General features: G+C 37.4%; 1 protein-coding gene across 1 annotated transcript in view; it reads right to left on the bottom strand.

Moving 5' to 3' along the window:
* The window catches only part of Uhrf2 (ubiquitin like with PHD and ring finger domains 2), an 83,330-nt gene that overhangs the window by 3,281 nt on the left and 54,793 nt on the right, over positions 1-25,256 (bottom strand). The window contains exons 4-14 of the mRNA XM_038321565.2: positions 22,161-22,379; positions 19,150-19,259; positions 18,414-18,600; positions 14,906-15,029; positions 14,199-14,306; positions 12,718-12,822; positions 9,581-9,687; positions 7,474-7,636; positions 6,558-6,698; positions 2,525-2,621; positions 2,072-2,229 (exon numbers count right to left, since the gene is read on the bottom strand). Coding sequence (XP_038177493.1) covers positions 2,072-2,229; positions 2,525-2,621; positions 6,558-6,698; positions 7,474-7,636; positions 9,581-9,687; positions 12,718-12,822; positions 14,199-14,306; positions 14,906-15,029; positions 18,414-18,600; positions 19,150-19,259; positions 22,161-22,379 — 1,519 coding nt within the window. The remainder of the gene's footprint in view (positions 1-2,071; positions 2,230-2,524; positions 2,622-6,557; positions 6,699-7,473; positions 7,637-9,580; positions 9,688-12,717; positions 12,823-14,198; positions 14,307-14,905; positions 15,030-18,413; positions 18,601-19,149; positions 19,260-22,160; positions 22,380-25,256) is intronic.

Raw genomic sequence — 25,256 nt, 5'->3', positions numbered from 1 at the left:
TTAAAAGATGTCTTCAACATTAAATCAAATGCCACTACATGTTCACAGCACCTGCCAGCTTCACGTGCTAACAGCTGGATGAGGCATGTCAGGTCTTGTTAAGAGCAGGACATCAGTGCCCACACATTCCTGTTCACTCAGGTGGCTTCTCTCACTGTAGCAGTATCTGCTGCTCTGTCCCATACCCATCCTTATCTGGAGCTCACTGAAGTTATCTACCACTAACCAGCCACATCTTCCCCAAGAAATCTAACTGTTCATCTAAGTTATGATTAACAACTGATGTATTCTGTGTAGCGAGTCTGACCTCATTCTCTTTATAGCTGACTCCCTTGTCTAAAAAACAAGTAATACCTCTCACAGAACAAAATCACCATACCCAGGATACTTAAAAAACAAAATCTAAGCCTCCCCTTATCAAGACTAACCCAAGATATCAATCACATAGATTTCTGATATAAAGCCAAACAGTATTTGATAAGCTTTTCTAATACACTTAATACAATAATGGTTCTCAACAAAAAAGGTAAAACAACCACAGGAGGCCTTCCAGGATAGATGGGCACCGATACACCTTACTCCCTTTAGACACATGAGACATTTTAGCTGTTGCAAAAAAGGAAATGAAGGCAACAGGGAAAGAAAAAATTAGAAAGAGAAGGCAAAATATAATTTACTTCGCGCTCACTCACAGCTATCATAATACCACTTTAGAAAGAAAGATATAAAACTACATTACACACGAGAGATCAAATTAACAAACAAAATAGGGGAGACAATAAATCAAATGAAGAAATAGCTCTCATTTGAAGCTTTTGATTTGGTGAGCTCAGCTTAAGATGAAATTTACACATTAACCTTGTTAGCTCTCCCCAACCCCCTCTGAAACAGGGTCTCTATGTAGCCCTGGATGCTCTGGAAATTGATATGTTGTAGGCCAGGTTGGCCTCAAACTCAAAGGCCTCTGCCTCCTGAGTGCTGGGACTAAAGGAATATACCACTAGGCTCAGCTTCATTTTAAAATCTAATGATTACAAAAGCAAGAAAAAAAAACTAGATTAGAAAATATTTAAAATTATGTGTGTATCTGTATATGTACTGAGATGGGGTCTCTGTGCACGTGTGAGAGAAGGAGCTTGTAAGGGTCCAGAAGACAGCAATGGTCCCCCAGAGATGGATTATAGGCTATAGGTGGCTGTAAGCTGCCCAACCTGGGTGCTAGGAACTGGGCCTGGGTATTCTGTGAGAGTACTACAGGCTTTTAACCATGGAGCCACCTTTCTAATCAGATGAAAAACATCTGAATGGGTCAAGACTGGTTTTCTTACTTAAAAGCTGAACACATAAGTTTTGAAAATCATACAAACTATTTAAGACTTACACTATTAGTGATCTCTGAACTATAATATAATAGAAATCTTTCAGCTGAGTTTTAGATTCAGTTGATTAAGTTTTACAAGTGAAAATTCTTCCCAAAAAGAGTACCTCAATGTAAGATAATTAGTTCATGATTAAAAACCAGTATCTTAGAAGTTTAAAATAAATTTATAGGTGTTTAAATTTACTGACTCCTGTTAGTTCTGAAAGGTGGAGGAAATTGATTAGAAAACTACATAAGAAAAATAAATAAATAAAAAAAAGAAAACTACATAAGATACAGTTTAGACTGACTTGAGAAAATCAGTTTCCATTATTAATATCAGAGCATCACTATTGAAGAAAAATGTTATACCTGTGATGTGGGATGCCCTTCTGTATGCTGTGAATATGTTTTATTACCATTGGTTAATACAGAAGGTGATTTGGCCAACAGCCAATCAGAATAGAACCAAGTGGGAAATCCAAGCAAAGACACAGGGAGAAAGAAAGCGGGGCTGAGAGGAGAAGCCAGCAGCCATGGGGCATGTGGCAATACACAGATTATTAGAAATGGGATAATTTATAAATGCAGAGTTAGTCAGTAAAAAGCCTGAGTCATCACCCAAACCATTAGAATATTAAGCCTCAAAATGATTTTTTATAAGCAGCTAGGGGGACTGAGCGGGACAGAGAAAAGTCTCCAGTTACTTACCGGTCCTTCTACAAGAGATGCAAGCACTTCATCCCATAGCTTCTGGTTCTGACAGTCTTCTCTGATCAGCCGTTGCTGCTGAGGGCTGAGTTGGAAGGCCTCGACTGCTTCTGTGGACTCAGATGTCTTCAGCACTTTGGAGGCACTTGGACACTCATCTAGGTGTAGTTATAGACTCCGTCAGCAGACTTGAACAGCTCTGCTTAGAAACTGCAACAATGGCTCCACTGGTGCCAGCAATGTTTACAAGGAAGCTGAGCACATGGAGCAGCGCCCTTGAGTCCAGGATAATTGCTGGTATGGTTATTACTCTATTAAAGAGACCCGTCCCCTCAGAAAACAAACAACCAACCCCCCCCAAATCCTTTTATTATAATTGTTTACGAGTCCCTCAATTTAGCCTCTCTACATGAAAATGTCTTATTAATATGTATGCTCCCCATTGCCACTTACCATCTGAAGCTGGCCTCTTGGTGGCTTCTTTGGTCTGCTTCTTTGACTGTCCCTTTGTCTTCTTCCCTTCCTTATCTGATGGGTAACCTGCTGGATACTGATGAGGGGTGTAAAAAGAAATTTAAATGCTTATTTAAATTTCACAGGGTGAAATGTTACGATGCTTTATAATTCACTGATCTTCAGATCTAAGAGAAGAAAATTTTCACATGCTTTGTTGGTGACTTGAAAATTTAAAAAAAGAAAAACTAGATATGAAGTGGAGATAAAACACGGAGCACAGGAAATGATATTCAAATAGACAAGATGAAAATGATAGTTCCAATCTCAAACAAAAAATGGAGTGCCAAATTTCTCATCTCCCAAAACTATGGATGGAAGGAGATTGTAGAAACCCAAATGAAACTATGTTAACTTTCTATGATCTAATGGTAGATACATCCTGTATCTTAGCCTTTATGGACACCTATTGTTGAGGGAAGGAATGACTGTGATAATGCTCCTGTCTAAAGCTCAATGTTTTTCTGGCCTCAACACATTACTACTCATCATAGTAGATATATTTTCATAATTCTACTCAGATTCCTCTAATCTATTTGACCTAAAAACATCTGAAAATGGATTTGGCAAATTAAAAATATTCATAGAATGAATTAGTTTAGTTATTCTAACAACTGATGGATCTCAACTTAGGAATCATTTCCAGGAGTTTAAAAAGACAAGAAAAACAGAAACAGACTTGCACTCAAGGACATTCAGTCACCTGCATGCGTGTCAGACTCTGCCCACAGTTCAGCCTCCATATGCAGTGTGGGCAGAGCCAAGTCAAAGGACAATGCTGGTTGGTCATGGGAAGAACAATGGCGGGGACAGTGAGAGATGAACTCATACCACAACCTTGGAAACAGCCTCAGAAACAAAGTACACTATACAGAGGCTGTTTAGGGGAATGCAGCCACATCATCCACATTCACATAAACCCTCTATGGGTTTACATCACAGCATGTACCAAGGGGAAAAAGACAAAGAACTCAAGCGGTAACAGGGTGAGAAAGCAGATTTGCTGGGGAGAGAGAAGAGGAATGAGGAAGAGTGAGAATGGTAAAAGCAAACCACTCCTATGAGACATAACTCTACCTTTCCCTACAAAAAATACTTCAAGTTCCAATCAGAATGAAAAATATTTTGCTTTTTATCCAGATTCAACACAATCCCCATTAAAATGCAACACAATTGCTTACAGACCTCGAAAAAAAAACAATACTCAACTTCATATAGAAAAACAAACCCCAAGCAACCTGAAACAATCCTGTACAATAAAAGAACATTTGTATTTCAAGTTATACTACAGATCTACAGTAATGAAAACCGCATAGCACTGGCATAAAATCAGACAGGTTGATCAATGGAATCAAATCAAAGACCCAGATGTAAATCTAAACATCAATGGACATAAAAGAAGCCAGAAATACACAGTGGAAAAAAAGAAAGCATCTTCAACAAATGGTGCTGGTCTAACTGGACATCAGCATGTAAAAGAATGTAAATAGAATCACTTCTATGATCCTTCACAAAATTCGAGTCCAAGTGGATCAAAGACCTCAACATAAAACCAGATACATTGACGCTAATAAAGCAAAAAGTGGGGAATAGCTTTAAATGTATTGGCACAGGTGACAACTTCCTGTACAGAACACTGATAACACAGGCACTAAGAATAACCAATAAATGGGACCTCATGAAACTGAAAAGCTCCTGTAAGGCAAGGGACACTGTCAAATGGACAAGGTGGCAGTCTACAGAATGGGAAAAAATTTATCATCTCCACATCCAACAGAGAGCTAATATCCAAAATATATAAAGAACTCAATAAACTAGATATCAACTAACAAAAAGTCCAATTAAAAATGAGATACAGGCCAGGCGGTGGTGGTGCACACCTTTAATCCCAGCACTTAGGAGGCAGAGGCAAAGCGGATCTGTGAGTTTGAGGCCAGCCTGGTATACAAAGTGAGTTTCAGGACAAGCACCAAAGTTACAGAGAAACCCTGTCTCAAAAAACCAGAAAAAAACAAAAAAACAACGGGATACAGATCTAAACAGAGAATTTTCAACAGAGGAATTTCAAACAACTGAGAAATAAAGGAATGTTCAATATCCTTACTCATTAGGAAAATGCAAATCAAAACTACTTTGAGATTCCATCTCTCATCTGTCAGAAGGGCTAAGATCAAAACCACAAGTGGCAGCTCATGTTGGCAAGGATGTGACCAAGAACACTGCTCCATTGCTAGTGGGAGTGCAAGCCTGTACAGCCACTATGGAAATTAATATGGCAGTTCCTCAGGAAATTGGGAAATGATCTACCTCAAGACCCAGCTACACCACTCTTGAACATACACCCAAAGGATGCTCGGCCACAAGGACACTTGCTCAACTCTGTCCATAGCAGTTTTATTCTTAATAGTCAGAAATTAGGAAACAGCCTAGATGTCTCTCAACCAAAGGATGGGTAAAGAAATGTGGTACATTAACACAATGAAATATTACTCAGCTTTTAAAAACTATGGCATCATAAAATTTTCAGGCAAATGGATGGAACTAGGGAAAAAAATAACCTGAGAGAAGTAACCCAGATCCAGAAAGACAAACATGACATGCACTCACTGATAAGTAAACATTAGCTATTAAATAAAGGATAATCATACTACAATCCACAGACCCAGAGAGTCTAAGTAATGAGGGCTCAAGGAGGAGACAAAAATGCATGGATCTCCTGGGAAGGGGAAATAGAACAGATTTTTGTGGGTAGATTGAGGGAAGGTAGGAATGGGAACAGGAAGGTTCAGGTGGTGGAGGAAGAGGGTACTGGGAGATATGACTGGAATTGAGAGGTATGGGTGTATAGTGTAGAAACTCAGTGCAACAGAAACTCTCTGGAATCTAGGAGAGACTCTAATGAAGTCTCCTTGTAATGGGGGATACAGAGCCCAAACTGGCCACCTTCTATAACCAGACAAGGCTCCCAGCAGTGGGACTCAGACATCAACCCAGACACAAAACCTTGACCTACAATATGTCCTGCCTGTAAGAAATGCTGGGTAATGGTGGTACACAATGTGTGGTTGTGGCCAACCCATTAAAAGTCCAACTTGAGGTCCATGCCAGAAGAGAAAACCTACGTCTGACACTGCCTGGGAGGTCAGGAATCAGAAGTCAAACATGACTGGCAAAAAAGAAAAAAAAAAGTCAATGAAATTATTCCTAATGATATTCTGCTATATTCATGGATTGGTGCCTAGCACAACTGACATCAGAGAAGCTTCATCCAGCAACTGATGGGAGCAGACGCAGAGATCCCAGTCAAATATGAGGTGGAGCCATGGGAATCCTGCTGAAGAGGGGGAAGGAAGAACTGTAGGAGACAAAGGGGTCAAGGACACCACAAGAACACAGGCCACAAAAATCAATTAACTAGGGTTCTAGGGGCTCAGATTCTGAACCAACAATCAATAGCCTGAGTTTTTAGCTAGGTTCTCTGCATATAACTTACGACTGTGTTGCTTGGTGTTCTTTTGGGACACCTAACAGTGGGGGATGTCTCTGACTCTTTTGCCTGTTCTTTGGACCCTTTTCCTCCTACTGAGTTGCCACTCCCAGTCCTGATATAAGGGTTTGTGCTAGCCTTATTGTAATTTGTTATGATGTGTTTGGTTGATATCCCTGGGAGGCTTGTGGGTTTTTTTGTTCATTCGTTCGTTTTTGAAAAATGGAGTAGATCTGGGGAAGAAGGGATGTGTGTTGGGAGAAAGGGCACAGGGAGGAATGGAGGAAAGGCAAACTGTGATTGAGATGCAATGTATGAGAGAAGAATTAAAAAAAAACTTGAAAAGAAAAAAAAATTCTGCTTTTCACTGACAAGTCCAGATTTTCCCCGAGCATAGTCACACAGTAACATGATGATACTTTGTTAAAAGCCCAGAGATAGCTGTACATTCTTTTAACACATGAACAGTGTAGACCAAGATCTAACCTGCAATCGCAGACACAGTCTCCTTGATCGTTCTATTCCTTCTGAGGTCCAAGGTGCAGGCTCAACATCATCTCTTCTTAAAAGATAACGCCAAACCAAGAAGCCATGGCTGGATGAAATCTCTGGCCAGTATTTCACTACCTATATCATAATATTTCAACATTTATTGAGATTTAAAGTTTAGACTAACCATGACACCATCATATTAATAGTTTAAATAAATCTACTAAAATTAATGCAACTTCAGAATATTTGCTTTGTCATAAGAACAGTAAATAAGTCAAGAATATTGTTAACACATTGCTATGAGCTTATTTTCTATTAATCTAGTTCTTACATAAGAAAATAATTCTATGAATTTAACATAGTAACAAATTAACAGAATTTTGCAAATTAGGCAGAGAAAAATGGTGGTAGCTGATTTGTTTATTCTATATATAAGGATACAAATACATTTTTATACTGTATATAGTCTGCTTTCAAAAATCTATTGTAATTATTAAAATAAAAAGGATTTTAAAGATACATAGTAACCAAGATATATAATGGTCAAACTACTTACATGGTTTTATCATAAAGACTACATACTAAATATAGAAACCTTGGGTCTAAAGTGCAGCACTCGCCCAGTGTGTACAAATCATGGATTAGAGCCCCATGTACCAAACAAGAAAAAACAAAAAGAAAGCCACCTGGGCCCAAATTATAACTCTGCCTTAGGAACTCTCAAAGCCATTTTTCAAAATCTTGAAGTTAAGAGTTCACTTCATCTATTGTTTACATTTGTGGAAGAGAGAGTAGAAATGCCATCGGAACCAGCCTATCCTTTCTCTAGCCCACCCAGAGTAGTTCCTTGTGGTAAACATGTCTTAAAAGCCCCAGAATGACCAAGGAGATGTCATGCCAGATAGAGCACCTTATAAATGCCATCATATCTGTTGCCTTCTTCTGGAGCATATTTGCTGATCTTCCTCCCTTTAAAACTGCGTATCACTCTGACTGGCTTACCAGCTCTCCAATTCCGAGATTCTGCTCCAATTTTATCATCCAATGGAGCATCACAGTTTAGGGCCAATGCCCTAAAAAAAATAAAACAAAGTTTTTATACCAAGTAATCTTTAAGCATATAACCGAGTCATTAGCTCAATTAAAAAGTAAATTATGCCTTACCTGATGATTAAGATCCTATGATTCTTTCCACACTATTCCAGACAATAGGATTATGCTTTACCCCACCAGCAGAGAAGACAAATCAGTTTTCTGATGTCACCCCCAAGCCAAAGGATTGGTTCCCAGATAGCCTGTAGGGTTCTTCTGAAAGTAATAACATCTGTGCCACGTATAATAGAGAACAACTAGAAATACATGGAATCTACTTAAGATAATGTTTGTTGAGAAAAAGGAGAATGTTGGGAAACTAAAGTAATTGCTTTAAAAGTCAATTTTTGATAAAACGAGGTAAATTGCTGGGATAATGTAAAAAGAAATCCAGAAAAATAAATTTGTCCAACAACAAACAGCTTTTCTAGATTTTTCACATTCCAGACAGTAAAAATTCTGAAAAGTCTAAAGGATTAAGAACAAGTGTGCCATGAGTATGTCCTCTGGAGACTTCCACAGAGCATAAACTTAAGTGCATCAACATGCCAGGGAGATCCTGACAGTGAAGAAAGGAGGCTCCCGAGACTGCTATGGTTTACTGATTACACACAACAAGGCGAACCACTGTGCAGAAGGAGCATGTTTTGGCAGAAAATCTCCCTTAGCATACAGTGGTAAATCAGTGACTGTATTAGACGTTATAAGAACATTTGACGAATATCTAGTTCTAAAAGTAGCACAATCTACTCAAGTTGGGATATTCCTAACCTCGGAAAAACATTGCTAACACATAGGGTTAAAATTTGAGTTGGCTCCAGTAGGTAAACTGCCACCTTATAAGTAAGAGGACCTAAGTTTGGATTTCTAAAACCTCCATAAAATGTCATTATCAATTTAAGATGCAGGTTCACTGAAAAAAAACATGTCAGGCTATTTCTGACTTCTAAGTTATTCATCTTAAAGAGCAGCCTTCTTTGTAGGAAAAGGATAGCAAGGATTATACTCCTATTTTAGGATTGTGATTTCACCAGTACATCTGATGTGTCTCCTCTGCTAGTTCAGTAAAATAATCCCACTGTCAGAAATAATATACAAGACACGAAACCAAGATTCTATGTAACCTGGTATACAGTAAAGTCTTGAAATAATACTGGTATAATCTTTCTTTGACACGGTAATAAGAAAGTAAAGGGACAATATTTAAAATTCAGTGCCTTATATTCAAACTGCAAAAATAATCATTTTTACTCAATGCTAAAATATTCTTTATAAGATATAAAAACTCTTAACTTTTATATAGTTCACAAAATTCTTACTACAAGTTATAAAGCTATCTTTGCTATCTAGGGTTTCAGTTATTTTGTTAACATTAGTATGCATTATAAAATAAAATATTTAGAAATGAAAATTTATATCCTGTAGTAGTAAGGATGACACTAGTATTTAAAATCAATGCAATATGGATCTTTTGCAACGTATTTTTATAACTAAGTCACTTTATTAATACAACTCCTAAAAGTGCTTAGAGTGCAGACTGATTAAATTACCTGACATTTCACTTACTACTCTAAGGCTAGTTCACATTAGTGAGTCACCTATAGAACTTGTACAGGAGAGATAAGTGTGTCAAGGAGAGCATCACTTTGGTTTTTGACTTACAGTCACCTTATCTCCAATTTCACTTAAATCATATAGCTTCCTTTCTTTCAAAGGAAGAAATGTCAACATGTTTCAACATGTATACCACATGTATCAAGTGAGGGGGGAATAATGGCACTTAAAAATTAACAAAATGACCAAAGGAATTTTAATTTAATGTAATTCCTAGTTGAAGATTCTGCCCTACAGCTGGAATGATAAGTTATCCTGATAGGATCCAAGTTTCATGTAACCCCTAGATCGTGCAACCTTTAGAACAGCACCTGTTCATGTTTGTTAGTGTTTGATCAGCCGACGGTGCACCGATTCTTTTATTACCAGCAAGATTTTTACCACCACTTCCAGTGTACGTGAACTCATCACCTCGGTCCTAGAAGGAAAGATTTGTTTAGAGTGAGATGCTTAAACCTGAGTGTAATTTTACCAATTCTCATTTTAGTCACAGCATTAATTTAAGATGTTATTGACATGTTTCTCAGAGAATTTACCAAAATAAAGTAAAATGTAAAAATGTGTGTAGTATACTTTCAAGTTTTATCACTTGATCTAAAGATTTTGCTTCAAAGTTCTGGTTTCCATTATCTTAAAACACAGTTATTCTCATGTGTGTATCTAAGTTATACACAACATTTTACAAAGTAAGGGCTTATGGGCTAGAAGCATTTCATTTAATTCAATAGTAACTGACATATCAACACTAGCTTGCAGGTTCTTTATCAACAGTATCACTTTCGGAAACATTCCATGATGGAATTCTTTGCTGTCGTACAGAATTTTTGATGAACATTCATATTTGACATGGGCATTAAATAAACTTTATAAAGTTTACACAAAAGCTTCACCTTCGAGTTCTAATAACAGTAATTTTGTATATTTCATATTATGAATTCATTCATGATATACTTAGGTTTAAAAAATGTGCATTACTATTAGTAACGTAAGCCTGGAAAATAATTTGAAAATTAAATGTAGTATTCAACACCTATTAAATTTGATAAATATGCCCAAAAGAGATGTTAGAAAACCCTACAACCCAATAATTTTTGTAGTATCTACAAATTTATATAGGTACAACTAAATCTTAGCCAATTCAAAGTGCAAAATAACTCCAGAAAATTATCAGAAATTTATTCTAACAATACTAGCTGGCTAGTTATCTGGCTTTTAAAATTATATTCACATTTATTTATTTGGCTGGTGGGGCATATACGTGCCATAGCCCACGTGTGGAGGCCAGAGGCAACTTACATAGTCAGCTCTCTCCCTCTACCATATGAGTCCTTAGGATCAAACTCAGGACGCCAGGTCTGGTGGTAAAAGAAAACCCACTAGCCCAGGACTTTTTTTTTTTAATTGTAAACTCAAGATAAATTTAAGACAATGATTTTTTTTTCCCTATTAAATTCTTTTTTGAAGGTTGCTTACTTCCCATACTGTTTTTCCCTTGGATTAAAGCCTAACTGAAACTGTGTGCATTCTAAGTGTTTTTCTGAGGCAAACATGGTGGGGCATGCTGTGACCCTAAAACTAGGAAGCGTGAAGAAAGAAGACTAGATAAAATAAGGGACCGATTTGGGCTACACAGTGCACGATGCTGTCTATTAATGAATCAATGAACAAACAAGTGTTTCTATAGGCTCCCAAGCCTTCAACTAACATTAGGTTTTGAAATATTTAACGTCTCTATTTTTTAAAGTAAGGAGTTAAATTTAACCTATAGTGTATTTCATTTGCAGGACCTCTAATAAACATATTCACAATGGCCAGAGCATGCACCCTCCCTTGTTCTTTCCTTACTGCCTTCTGTCTTTTGCTTGTTTTGAGACAAAGCTCAGGCTGGTTTCAAACTTACTGTGTAGCTGAGGATGACCTTGAACTCCTGATCCTTTTGCCTCTACCTCCCAAGTGCTGGGATAACAGGCATGTGCCACCATGCCCTCCTAAAATACTTCCTAAATTGACGAGAAACAATCTTTCTTTCACATTGTTTCTGGATTAACTCCAGAATACCCAAGTTCATAATCACCAAGTTTTCAAGTTATAATAATGAGAGTGCTATAACAAAAAAGTAGTGAGCACATAACAGAATAGGCACAATCTAACCTGAACAAGTGATTGAAGCAGAAGAAAAATAATCCTGAACCTTCTTCAAGCAGCAAACAACCAAATAATGGCTAAAATTCTACACTATACCACTAACACATTTGCACTTCAATCATTATGCCAACAAAAGCTTTCTATTAAAGCAAACGAAAAAAAAAATCAGCCTAGATTTGTTGTATTTTCTGGACCATGAAGTAGCTTGTGCATGGCTGCTGCCTAGGAAGAATACACGCAAAGCTATGCCTGCTCAACGATATAAGGCTGCCACTACCAAGAAACAGACCTTCCCATAACCCCACCCTGCTAACAAACCCATAGCCTTGTGTGTTCAAGGCAAGCACTCTTCTATGAAGCTACATTCCCATCCCACAATTTTCCAATCTCTACCTCACAATCTGCTAAAGGAGTTACCTAAAAATAGACTACTGTACTAATTCCTGCTATCAAACCTAGTCGCACAGAGAGCAACTTCATCCTCACCTCCCCACCTAATTATTACTTCAAAGCTATCTAGATATAGCCTTCATTTATCTCATGACACTCTACCATGCCTGTAAAACAAACATATAATATTGTATGACCCAGAAATTGCACTTCTTGTCATAAGCAATGTATAAAACTATTGACTAAAGTATTATCTGTAATAGTTAAAAACAAAGTAAACCAGGTACTCCTTACTAGGTAAATGATTAAAGTCTGATATATTTATACCATAGACTCAGAAATAAACAAGACTGAACTACTAGTACACACCATAGAATCATGCTGAGTCACAAAAAAATCTATACCCAAAGTTACAGACTACATGATCAATGCATAAAACTTGTTGAAGTGACAAAGCTATACAAATGGGAAACAGATTAGTGGTTATCAGGGGTTAGAGGGCCTGGGGACAACATAACAACAAAACCTTGAGAGCAGAAGCATTTGGCATCCTGACTGTCGAGTCAAGATCCTGGCTGTGACAGTATCTGGTAAAAAATTCAGCAAAATGATACTCTTGGGAAAGGATGCATATCTTTTCTAATGCAATTAATTGTGGATCTACAATTATTTAAAAATAGGCTTAATTTACTAAAAAAAAAAAGCTCCAGAGAGTATATAATTCTATTAGTTACCAATTGTATAGGCTAAACCAGCATATGTAAAAAATAGACACTGATAAATCTTATAACTTATATAGAATCAATCTTTTCAACAAAAACTACGTTTAAAAAGACTTTTTATGCATTTTAGACACAACTTTTATATTTTATGAATGATCAAGATAGGTTCTAAAGATAGTATCATTACTTACAACTTCATCTGCAAATCCTCCAGCCAGCACAAGAGAATAAGCCCCATCATTGCTGCGACCATGAATGCCACCAACATGAGGCCTATGAACACCTGCTTCGCTCACCTATGAGGTAAAAGAAAAATAAGATCAAAGTATATTCTATATGTATAAAATTGTGAAAATAAATGTTAAAGTAACAATGGGTTTTGCCTTACAAAATGCTTCCATATGTATTATTAAAATCTAAAGCCCAATTATGTTTCACCTAGAGTTTGCTTTCTCATTTTAATTTTCCCAAATAAATCCTGAAGGTGCTGGATTTTTTTCCCTCAAATCTTGCTTTGGGGCCTACACACTAACAGATCCTTTTACACTGTCTTGTTTTGCTCCATTCTAATCCATTCTATCATCAACAGAACAATCCTTTTTATGTTTATTTCTAGACAGAGTCTTACAAAGTAGCCATGCTTGGCATCGAATTCAATATGTATATCAGGGCTGGCCTTTAATTTGCATCATTCTTCTCCCTTTGCCTTCCTAGTACTGGGGTCACAGGCATGAGCCACCATACATGGCTTAGAAGAGTCCTTATATGGGTAGTTTTTGGTTGGGCTGGGGAGATGGGTTAGTGCCATATAAGCAAGAAGACCAAAGTTTGGGTAGGTATAGTGGTCTGCCTGTAACTCCTGCCTCAGAAGGCAGACATGGAATCCCTGATACAGGCTACCTAGCAGGACTAGCAGCATAGGCAAGCTGTGGATTTCATCAGAAAACTGTAATTCTTGACAGTATAAAGCTGGTCAAAAGCATATGGCTTGGGAGGTCAAAGACCCTATCGGAGAAGCTGCTGTTGTTTTGCTACATAGACATGATACATCAAATTTAAATTGTCTTCTAAATAACTGTACTTATGCCCACAGATTCTTGGGGCTATTGGCTTTTGTCATGTAAGTTTCTTTTCTGCAGTGGCTAGTGTTCACTGCAGACACTCCTAATGGTCAAAGTAATAGGAATTTTAATGGCCAGTCATAAGTAGGACATATATATTACCCAATCCAAGACTCAAGGAACATTGCCAAAGAAGGGATGGAAAAAACATAAGAGGCAGAAGAGGTGAGGAAAGATGAAGAATTTTAGTACTGGATTAACGGACACTAAATGCCTCAATAGCTTAATATTTATTAAAGAAAAGTCTCAAAGAAAATGTCTAAAAGTCTAAATCAAATAAGAATTTACCACATAACTTAAAATTACTTTAACTATTAATTTTCCTAAAAGCTTACCCACACAGAACAATACAGCAAAGTGATGACTAAAACAAATGACTCCTACTCTAATGGCGGCTCTTCTGTCTGACTGTCTGGGAAAGGCATTCTAACCTGTGAATGACATGTGCTCCTAAGCTGAGACCCATTTCTAATTTAAAACAAATGTTAGCATCACTTCCATTTTAATTACATGAATTTAACCCTTTCAATTAAACCAATTTCAAAGCATACCTGAACTCTGAATCTCCAAGTTGATCCAACAGGAATACCAGGAATAGGTCCATAATGATTTGAAGGGACAATCGTACATTCTTTTGTACGACCAACACAAGCCATTCCCTGTAAGTCACAAAATAAGCTGTTTGAAAACCAATTAGGCAAATTTTTTTTGATGATTTCTGATGTGGGATGTCCTTTTGTGTATGTATTGCTCTTATTGGTTGATGAATAAAGCTGTTTAGGGCAATGGCTTAGCCAAGTAAAGCCAGGCTGGAAATCCAAAAAGAGATACATAGTAAGAACAAGCAGGGTTAAAGAGACGCCATGTAGTCACTAAAGGAGAAAGATGCCAGATCATTATCAGTAAGCCACAACCTTGGGGCCATATACAGATTAATAGATGGGTTAATTTAAGATGTAAGAGCTAGCTAGGAATATGTCTGAGCCATGGGCCACACAGTGTAGTAATTAATACAGTTTTGTGTGATCATTTGGGTCTGGGAAACTGGGAAATGAAAGCAAAGTCTCCATCAACAGATTTCCAATTCACATAAGATGCAAATAAAATAACTGGATCAATGAAATCATTTTTATACAATTTAATTATCACTTACAGTAACAATTAAATTGTTTAATCTTTTATACTACCACTACCAATATTAAAACACTATTTAACTATGAATTGTTAGTAGGAAACTGAGAAGGAGTTTCATTTTTACCCTTCCCCAGTCTCTCCGGCTTTCCGTGCTAGCTGAAGGCATCTTTGCTTTCTTCTTGCTCATCTTGAGTCTTTCCCCAGCCTTTACAACCTCACTGGAATCAGTTTTACAGGAAGGACAATACCTTAAAGGAATAAAAAAGAACCAAGAATATTTGGTAACATCATACTAAAATCAGTGAAAGAATAAGGGTCTTTCTATATCAGAACAAGAACTAGGACATATTGGGTTACAATAGAGAACATCAACTGTCACCAAAATTTTAAACATTTCAAAAATATCCACGTGCTAAAGCTGATAGTAAAAAAAATTCTTGTTTCACTTTTAGAGAACTTTTAAGATTTTGTTTTATGCACTCTGAAACTCAATTCAAAATCATGGTATATGTGTGTGTTTAAGATTCAAATGTTACCACAATTTTTACTAGCTCTAATAAAATAAAATGTTCATTTGAAATTATAAAAATCAAAGGAGAAAGAATTATAGGCACAACAGCAAAATATGCAATGTATACATCTTTCCATTCAATTTAGTTATTAGAATTCTCATAATAAAACAAATATACAAGAGGCCAGTGAGATAATTCAGTGAGTAAAGGTGCTTGCCACCAAGCCAAGTAACTGAACGAAGTTCAATGGTTCAAAGAGAGAAATGGTTCCCTCAAGCTGATCTCTGAATTCCATTCTTGTACTGTGGTACGCACACATGTGCACACGCACACACACACACAAACACACACCCCAACACACAATAAGTGAAATGCAGAATGTATGTATATGTGTGGTGTGGTGTGTGTGTGTGTGTGTGTGTGTATGGCATAGTTCTTTGACAGAAAATTTCAACACCAAAAAAGTCTAGTCCACTGTAAAGAGGTTTACAGGACAGCAACTCTAGATCTAGTTCAGTTTTTTGTACTTGTCTGTCCTTTCTCATAAAGCTGCTTTACTCTTTCTCTAAAAACCAGGTTTATAGAATGAGATAAGGCTACTCTGCTACCAAAAACTGAAAAGTCTATACAACAGTGTTTCTCAATCTTTCTGATGCTGTGACCCTTTAATAAAGTCCCTCAAATTGTAGTGATCCCCAACCATAAAATTATTTTTGTTAGAGGCTGGTCCTCTGGAACCATAGCCATGGAATCTCCATGACTCAGGGCAACAGCAGGATATCTGAGAGGAGTTTTAATAAGGGTCCAGTGATGATGGTATACCAGAAGCCAGAGGCCTTGGCCAACAACACATTACACGATGAATATTTGCAAGTAAAGTTGTCTGAACAAAAGGGTTTAACTGTGTGAAACAGAGCAGCTCCCAATGCTGCTAAGATGAATGAGGAGGCAATGGAGAGATGGGAAAGATGGAGGAGCAAAGTGGTTTTTTTGAGGGGCTTGCTTTCTGTTGTTGTTGTAATTAATATTCTTAATTGTATTTTTGTTTTTTATTTTTATTATTAAGTTTCCCTTTGAGGGCAAGCTACAAGGGTGAATGGCAGATACAAAGTGACTGGGAAGTGAGTGGAATTGGGGTGCATGAGATAAAATTCCCAAAGAATCAATAAAAAATTATGCAAACTAATATTTCATAACTATAATTTTGCTACTGCTGTGAATTGTAATATAAATATCTGTGTTTTCCAATGGTCTTAGACAACCCCTGTGAAAGGCCATTCAACCTCAAAGGGTCACTAAACATGGGCTGAGAACCACTGGATGAGAGCAGACCAACAAAGATAGAATTCACTGCCTGATCCATCTTAAATTTGTGTCTTTCTTTTCATGACTATCTCTTCTATTTAAGTATTAGAGGAAGGAATGTATTTATGCCCCAGTCACTCCTAATTATGAGATCTACACTGGTAGGGTAAAATGCAAATATTTTAGTTCCCTCAATTAAAACAATTCTACTTGAAAAGGCACCAAAATTCCTTACACCGTATACATTTCTACTGAAACAAGAACAAATGAGACTTCAAAGGAAGCACAGTACTAGTCATGTGATTATGCAAGTCAGGGGCAGAAAGCAACAGGAGTCAAACCCTTCTCCATTTTGTAATTTTCTTTTAACTTTAAAAATTGTGTGTGTGTGTGTGTGTGTGTGTGTGTGTGTGTGTGTATGCGCATGTGCACATTTATGGCACACATGGAGGTCAGAAGACAACTTGAGAAAGTTGGTTCTGTCCTATATGGATCCCAGGGACTGAACTCAGGTTATCCTTGACCTACTGTCTTTCTCTACTGAACCATGTAACTGGCCCCTTTCCTTTCTTTTACCCCTGTAGTTTCTACAGTAAGACAGCTATCACATTTTCAAAAGGCACAGAAAAGACTAGAGAAAATAAGAGATGTCTATTCTTCACATCATATTCACTAGTCACTTGGACATCCATATTATTTTACTATTATATCCCTTCCTTAAAAATATTCTTCGTAGTAAAATGTGTGGGTGGGGGGAAGAGCACCGAAAAAGTGGCTCAGGTGTTAGAGCATGTATTGCTCTGTTGGAAGATCAGAGTTTAATTCTTAGCTCCCTCATCAAGAGGCTCAAAACAGCAAGTACTTCCAGCTCCAAGGATTCCAATGCTTTCTACTGACCACTGAGGGGCACTGCATATGTACACACGCACACATGCACAAAAGCAAATATAATTAAAACACACAAACAATTTAAAAAATATTTTTAAAAAAGATTCCACAATATGATTATTTAAAGGTTTATTATAATTTTTACTAGGCACTTTTCTCCTATTTTTGTAAGTGGTTTGTTTCCAACTATCGCTACACATTTAAATTTAGAAATTCATGTTTGGCCAGTCCTGTAATCCCAAGCACTGAGTGATGTGGGAGGGTCTTCTGTTTTAATAAAGAAACTGCCTTGGCCAGCCCTTAGGTGGGTGGAGTAGACAGAACAGGAAGAAGGAAGTGAGGTAGATGGCTCAGACAATTGTCACGCCTCTCCTAAGTGAGGCAGACCACCATGCCTCTCCTCAGTGAGAGAGATGCAATGAAGCTAGCCGCCTGGTTAGACATGCTGAATCTTTCCCGGTAAGACACCACTCGTGGTGTTACATAGATTATTAGATATGGGTCAAAGCAAGAGATGTGAGAATTAGCTAATAAGAGGCTGGAACTGATGGGCCAGGCAGTGTTTAAAAGAATACAGTTTCCGTGTAATTATTTCGGGTGTAAAGCTAGCCGGCAGCGGGGCGGCGGGAACGCAGCCTGCTGCTCCACACTACAACTGAGACATAGGTAGGCAGATTTCTATCAGTTTGAGGCCAGAATGGTCTACACAGCAAGTTCCAGGCCAGCCAGGGACTACATAATAAGAAACTATCTGAAGAAAATAAAAAAGAGGAAGGGAGGGAAGGAAGGAAGAAGGGATGGGGGAGGGAGGAATGGAGGGATGGAGGGAGAGAGGGACAGAGAAAAGGGAAGATTCCACACTTGGAAGATCCATTTTGTAGAAAAACAGTAATTAAAATAGAAAAAGACAAAACCCGGTGATAGTACCAGTACTCTTCTTCTGGGATTTTATCCAAAGGTGGACTCAGGCAGTAGATATGATACGCCATATTGCACTCATCACACAGAAGCTGTTTGTTGGGATCCTGTTTCTCTCCACATTTATGGCAAGAACACATGTGACATTTCGTATCTGGATCTCCACCACACAGGTCACACTCAGGGTCATTTTTCCCTATAAAGAACAAAATTTTGGAAGTTTTATCTTTTTGTATCTATTATTCTCAAAGAAATATCCAATGAAGGAGCACACAACTTAATTTTTAAATGAAAACCAAAATGTACCGAGAAGAACAACCCAAGGTGAGGTTTAGTAAGTGCCTTAGGCTAGAGATGGCTTAGTACATAAAGGTACTAAGTACATAAGTACATAAGTACATAAAGGTGCCAAGCTGGGTGACCTGAGTTCAATCCCCATAGCCCACATGATGTCAGGAGAGAACTCCAAGAGTCCTGTAACCTCTACACTTGTATGCTGTGACACACATGTGTAATCTCTCTCTCTCTCACACACACACACACGCATATTTTTAAACAAAACATGTATAAGCATTTGAAAAATCATTTTACAAACATAACTACTACAAACTATTCTTTTTCCTTTAAATGAAGAAAATGTATGGTCTACTATTTTATAACTCCTTCAAAATTATTCATTGATCAAATAAAACTAAAATTTCATTACACAGCAAATTGAGTCTAAGCCTAAAGGAGAAACTCATACTTAAAAATTTTCCGTCTGCAAAGGAAAGAGGACGGGCTCCAGGTTTCTCAATCTTGAAAATTTCATCTACAAATACCACACGGCAGTCATTTAATGTTCCTTCAGAACCCCTGTTTAAAAAGAGGAAAAAACATTAATTTCTGTCAGCAAAATTTAAATTATGTAAAAATAATAATTATAGGTCATTGTGAAAATTTATTTTTCCAACTTATAAATTGATTGCACTTATAGCTATCATAATTACTTTGGTCTTTTACTTTTAGTACTACTTTTTAAAGATTTATTTACTTAATGTGCACTGGTGTTTTCTGTATATATTCTGTTTGAGGGTGTTGGATCCCTTCGAACTGGAGTTACAGCTGTGATATTAAACATTTAATATCAAATATAATATAGAAAACTATACAGATAAATGGATAACTCAAGCAACTGTGAGATATGTAGTCTTTGTTATCATCACTGATGACAGCAGGTAGAACTGTCATGCTACTTCAGAACTAATCATTTCTTCACATCTTCTCAAGAGTTCCATTTAACATAATTTTCTGTAGGCTTACTGCTTGTCTACCACCTTAGCATATGGCATAGTTTCACCATCTACTTGTCTACAATCTACAGATTTCCACACCCCTTTTCTTCCTTGCAATTGCTTATGAACACTATTTGTCCAAACACTTCTTGTCTTGGTTTTGACATTTGCATTTCTAGGGAATGGTGATCACTTAACTAAAGTTAAAGACTATAACCTAGCATTCTACATGTGTGCACAAGCCCACAGAAGCCAGAAGAGGGCACTGGATTCCCTGAAACTAGAGTTACAGTTACAGTGATTATGAGATGCCCATGTGGGTATAGAGAACCATACCCATTGTCCTTTGAAAGAGCAGTAAGTGGTCCAAAGCCATCTCGAGCCTCTAGGAAGATTTTTAACTGTGAAATAAATACCTATCCTCAAACCACCTTTACTTTCATGGCTTTTATGTTCCTAACACTTTAGTAAGAACTGAGTAGTGTTTTACGGTTGGAACAGCTATAATGCAACTGTTATACCAATCAATATTATGCCTGTCCATCATTCTACTCATCCTTAGTCTAGTTACTGAAGTAATTTTCAAACTTAGGATCAGTTAGAGGAATCATTTATAAAACAGCAAATTTTTCTTTTCCTATAAATTTATTATTTATTTTTTCATTCATTTATTTATTCAATCTGAGACAGGGTCTCACTATGTATCTATGGTTAGCCTTGAACTAAGAGATCTTCTTGCCAATGCCTCTCAGTGTTCTAATTTAAAGATGTGTGCCACTTACCCCAGATCATTTCTGTTTTAAAGTTCAAAGCTAGGAGTTTAGTTATCTCCTGTTGTATACCCCCCCCCTTTTAAATATTTACTGAAGCCAAGTATATTATGAAGTTCCCTATACAGTCGAGTTATTTTGGTAGTTTCTTCAGATTTGTATACACATCTGAATGAATTTTTTATTGCTTATATTGAGCCACGTATTTTTTCTGCTCCCCTTCCTTCCTCCTCCCCAATTCCCTTCTACCCTCTCCCAAGATCTCCGCAATCCCAATTTACTCAGGAGATCTTGTCTTTTTTACTTCCCATGCAGATCAGATCCATGTAGGTCTCTTTTAGGGTCCTCTTTGTTGTCTAGGATCCCTGGGATTATGAGTTGTAGGATGGTTTTTCCTTTGCTTTATGTCGAAAACCCACTTATGAGTGTGTGTGTGAAAGAGAGAGAGAAAGAGAAAGAGAGAGAGAGAGAGAGAGAGAGAGAGAGAGAGAGAGAGAGAGAGAGAATGAGAAAGAATGAGAGAATTTGTCTTTCTGGGTCATCTCACTCAATATGTTTTCTACATCCATCCATTTGCTTGCAAATTTCAATAGACATATCTGAATTTTAAGTTGTTTAGAAATCTGTAAATCAATTACATCCTTAGTTGAGTAACAGAACCACACTTGTATTTCTGTAGAAAGATCTGAAATCTGTTTTTTAAAATATGAGCTTTGGTTTTAATAGTCTAATATGAAAACAATAAGGTAAAAGTTTTCCTCAACACATCCTAATAGTTTTTATCCTCATCTCAGGTTACTAACTATTTTCATGAAGCAGTTTAGGTTGTGTGGCCAGACAATCTCAGCTGCAGTTCCTCAAAGCTGATGCACGGATAATAATCAATGGGTGCTGCTGTGTTCCAGTAAACTTTATTTCTAAGCACATCAGCCAGTGGGCTAAACGAATGTGTGATTGCTCCCAGATATGACACCTTTTGCCATTAATCCAGTTAACTAAAACATGAAAAATATACAAATTTGGCTCTCTCAACAAGCAAAATCTGTTAATGTCACACTAATATATATCAGTGCTCAATACATCACACCTTGTATATATTCATCATAAAGAAATAAATACACATAGAATTTACAAGGAAAATTTACATACTCTTTACTATATCATGTGGTAGTGATAACTGCCAGGTGTAAAAGTTCTCTGTGAGACCATGCCTACAACTCTATCATTTGAGGAAAATTCTGTGAAGTTACAAGCTAGAAAAGAGGTTAAGCTGTCATCTACAGCGAATATGTTAACATGGTTCTTCAATGTTTTTGTATTTGTTTCATCTATAAGAATTCTAAACTAGGTGGTGGTGGTGCACACCTTTAATCCCAGGACTCGGGAGTCAGAGGCAGGTGGACTTCTGTGAGTTTAAAGCCAATCTAGTCTACAAATCAAGTTCCAGAATATATATAAAGAAACCTTGTCTCAGTAAAACACACAACAAAGAATTCTAGGAAGCACAGGCTTTTCTTGTAAGACACTTTCATATACAATATTCTCCAAAATTATCATTAACCTTAGCGATGAAGATAGATTTGGTCTTAAAAATATTCTCTTAAAAAACAGAAAATTTTCTTTCAACCCATCTTCTTTAATAGAAATGTGCTTACATCTGAGAATTGTACTTCTAACTGAATAACTAAAGGCACTAGTGACAAAAACCTTACCCCAGGAACACTTTCACGTGAACTTCTTTTTTGGTCCTTGAGAGTGTCTTCAGTGTAGTAATTTCAGCATCATACCAAAATCCTCTTTTGCCTGGATTTTCTACATTGTAATTAACCATTACCACATCACCAACATTCAGTTCATTCCATTTTAAAGTGGTTCTTGCTCGTGGTCGAAGATCCTTAACATTCATTTCTAGAGTACCACTTTCTGGATATCTGAGTGAAAAGGAAAAGAAACCACACGATAGAGCTCAGAATTATTTTCACAGGAGGCTAAAATTGCATGCAATATATAGAAAGACATAATTTGCAGAGTTGAGAGAAAAAGTAAAATGCCCAGTGGTGGTGGCACATGCTGGAACGATATGCTAAAAACATGGGTGCAGCAGAATGAGTTTGAGATCAGCCTGGACTATACCTTAAAATGTATACATATCTATAAAGTAATCAGGCAGCAACAACCATTATTACTGGGTATATGTCTCACTTATACTGTGACACTCACAGGCTAGTATCTATAAACGTGAACCTGAATGAACTCTCTTCCCCCACCCAACTAAGCCTTGGACAGGGCCTTTTCCATGGCTTTCAAAGTGTTAGGCAAGTGGACATCCCATGCTTTGCATTCGTCATCATATTAAGTTGGGGTTTCTTTACAGACTCATTTTCTTTGTGTGTGCATGCATATATAAATATACACCTCATGTGTGAAGTGCCTGCTGAGGCCATCATATCCCCTGGAGCTAGAGCTGCATACAGTTTTGACAATTCAAAGTGTGAGTGCTGGAAGTCAAAGTCAAATTCTCTGGAAAAACTGAAAGCATTCTTAACTGCTGAGCCGTATCTTCAAATCCTGGGGTTTCTTTATGTAATGAATTTATTCTGTCACTTATTACTGTTATAATATGCTAAATGAGATTGTTTATCTTTCTTGATACTTAAATTATAAACATTAATGACTTTAAAGCTAATGAAGATGTTAATTATTAGCTAAGAGATGGAGTATTTAAAGCACAAATTCTTCTCTCATATTTAGGTTTGAGAATTACATCAATGGGGCTGAAGAAAATCTCATCATGAGTTAAGGGCACTAACATCATAGCCCACAACCATCTCTAACTCCAGTCCTATGGGATCCCCACACCCTCTTCTGGCATCTGTGAGTACCTGGCAAACACATGGTACAGGGATATATATGCAGACAAACATCCATCCACACTAAACAAATAAAGTCAATAGTGGCTGGAGAGGAACAGCTCAGCCGCAAAGAACACTTCCTGCTGTGTTAGAGACCCTGCTCTCACAGAGAACCAGAGTTTGGGTCCCAGTACCCACCTGGCCATTCAAACTGCCTGCAATTCCAGTCCCAAGGGATCCAAACACTCTTCTGAGCTCATTGGGCATCAAGTGCATAGATGGTGCACAGACATACAGATAGGCAAAAATCTCATTACATATAAAATAAAAACAAGTCTAAAAAATTTAATCATTACGATCATTTTATCAGTCCTAGATGTTGGGTTCTGCCTAATCTTAGAGCCATTTAAGCAAGTGTCATTATTTGCTTCATTCATGAACCTAGCTAATGTGCCCCAACAGCTTCCATTTCCTCAGGAATACCCCTGTTAAAATTATTGTTCTTAAATGTAGTAATGCTTCCTAGTAATGTTAAACCAAATAAATAATAAGCCAAAAACCAAAGGCCCTGCCAATTTTATATGTAGCAGAAGTAGAACCATAGGGGTAGGGAAGACACCTAACATAATCCTTTACCTTAATCCCTTAAAATTTATTTTAAGCCCAGAATGGTGGTGTACACCTTTAATCCCAGCATTTGGGAGGCAGAGGCAGACAGATCTCTGAGTTTGAGGCCAGACTGGTTACATAGCAAGTTCTAGGACAGCCGCATACACTACATAGAGACATTTAAATTTTTTTCAAGCCCATCTTATTGACATCATCAGGCCAAAGAAAGCAATCAAACAATACACTCAGGCATCTATAAAATTAGGACCTGCTGCAGCCTTTGTGTATTATTGATTACAAGGAAATGAGTAGCATTCACTGCTTCCACTCCTAAAGTGTTCAATCAACCGAGGTGAGCCACACTGTTATGGCGCTTCTAAGTGTGCTATACAAACCAGGGTATTGCCGGGCGGTGGTGGCGCACGCCTTTAATCCCAGCACTCGGGAGGCAGAGGCAGGCGGATCTCTGTGAGTTCGAGACCAGCCTGGTCTACAAGAGCTAGTTCCAGGATAGGCTTCAAAGCTACAGAGAAACCCTGTCTTGAAAAACAAACAAAACAAACAAACAAACAAACAAACAAAAAAAAAAACCAGGGTATTACCACCACCTGCAAACTCACTAAGAAACACATTCTCTCACAGTACATTTCTGGCCCAAGTAAGGAATACTGGAAATGAGACTCAACATTAAACTTACAAATTCTTTCAGTCAGTCAAGTTAATTACATGGCATAGGAATACATAAATATATATTCATTATACCCTTGGGAATCAGCATTACTAAGGCAGAGATTGTTGGGAGGTAGCAGTGCATGCCTTTAATCCCAGCACTTGGGAGGCAGAGCCAGGAGGATCTCTGTGTGTTTGAAACCAGCCTGGTCTACAGTTAGTTTCAGGATAGCCAATACTATTACACACAGAAATCTTGTCTCAAAAATAAAGATAGAAAGAAGGTAGAAATTAAGGGAAGAAAATTAACCCTGTGCCAAGTAAGAGTAGCTTGTTCAGATTCAAGCTGATCTGAAGTTGGAAGCTGCTCCATGGTTTTTCCAAACCAAACAAGGACTATGCAAACCCATGATTCTCACGACATATCTGACTTGCCTACCATGAGTATACTGCATGAGATCTTTAATCACACAGTTTAATCAAGGCTCTACATTTCAGTTAAACAGATGAGGGAAAGTCCAGTATTGGTGAGGTGCCCAGAGACATTCTGGTCCATTTGTCTTCAGTGCCATAATTTCCTTTAGCAAAGCTTCCAAATAATTAGCCTCTGTTCAGACTATAAATGATGGAAGGAAAGACTTGTCCTGACGCAGTTCTGATAGAGGAAAGAGTAGGTAG

Source organism: Arvicola amphibius, chromosome 1 (genome assembly GCF_903992535.2).
Source record: "Arvicola amphibius chromosome 1, mArvAmp1.2, whole genome shotgun sequence".
In the NCBI taxonomy this organism is placed as follows: Eukaryota; Metazoa; Chordata; class Mammalia; order Rodentia; family Cricetidae; genus Arvicola; species Arvicola amphibius.
Note: the sequence above shows the minus strand (reverse complement) of the source record. Positions and strands in the feature narration are given on the sequence as shown.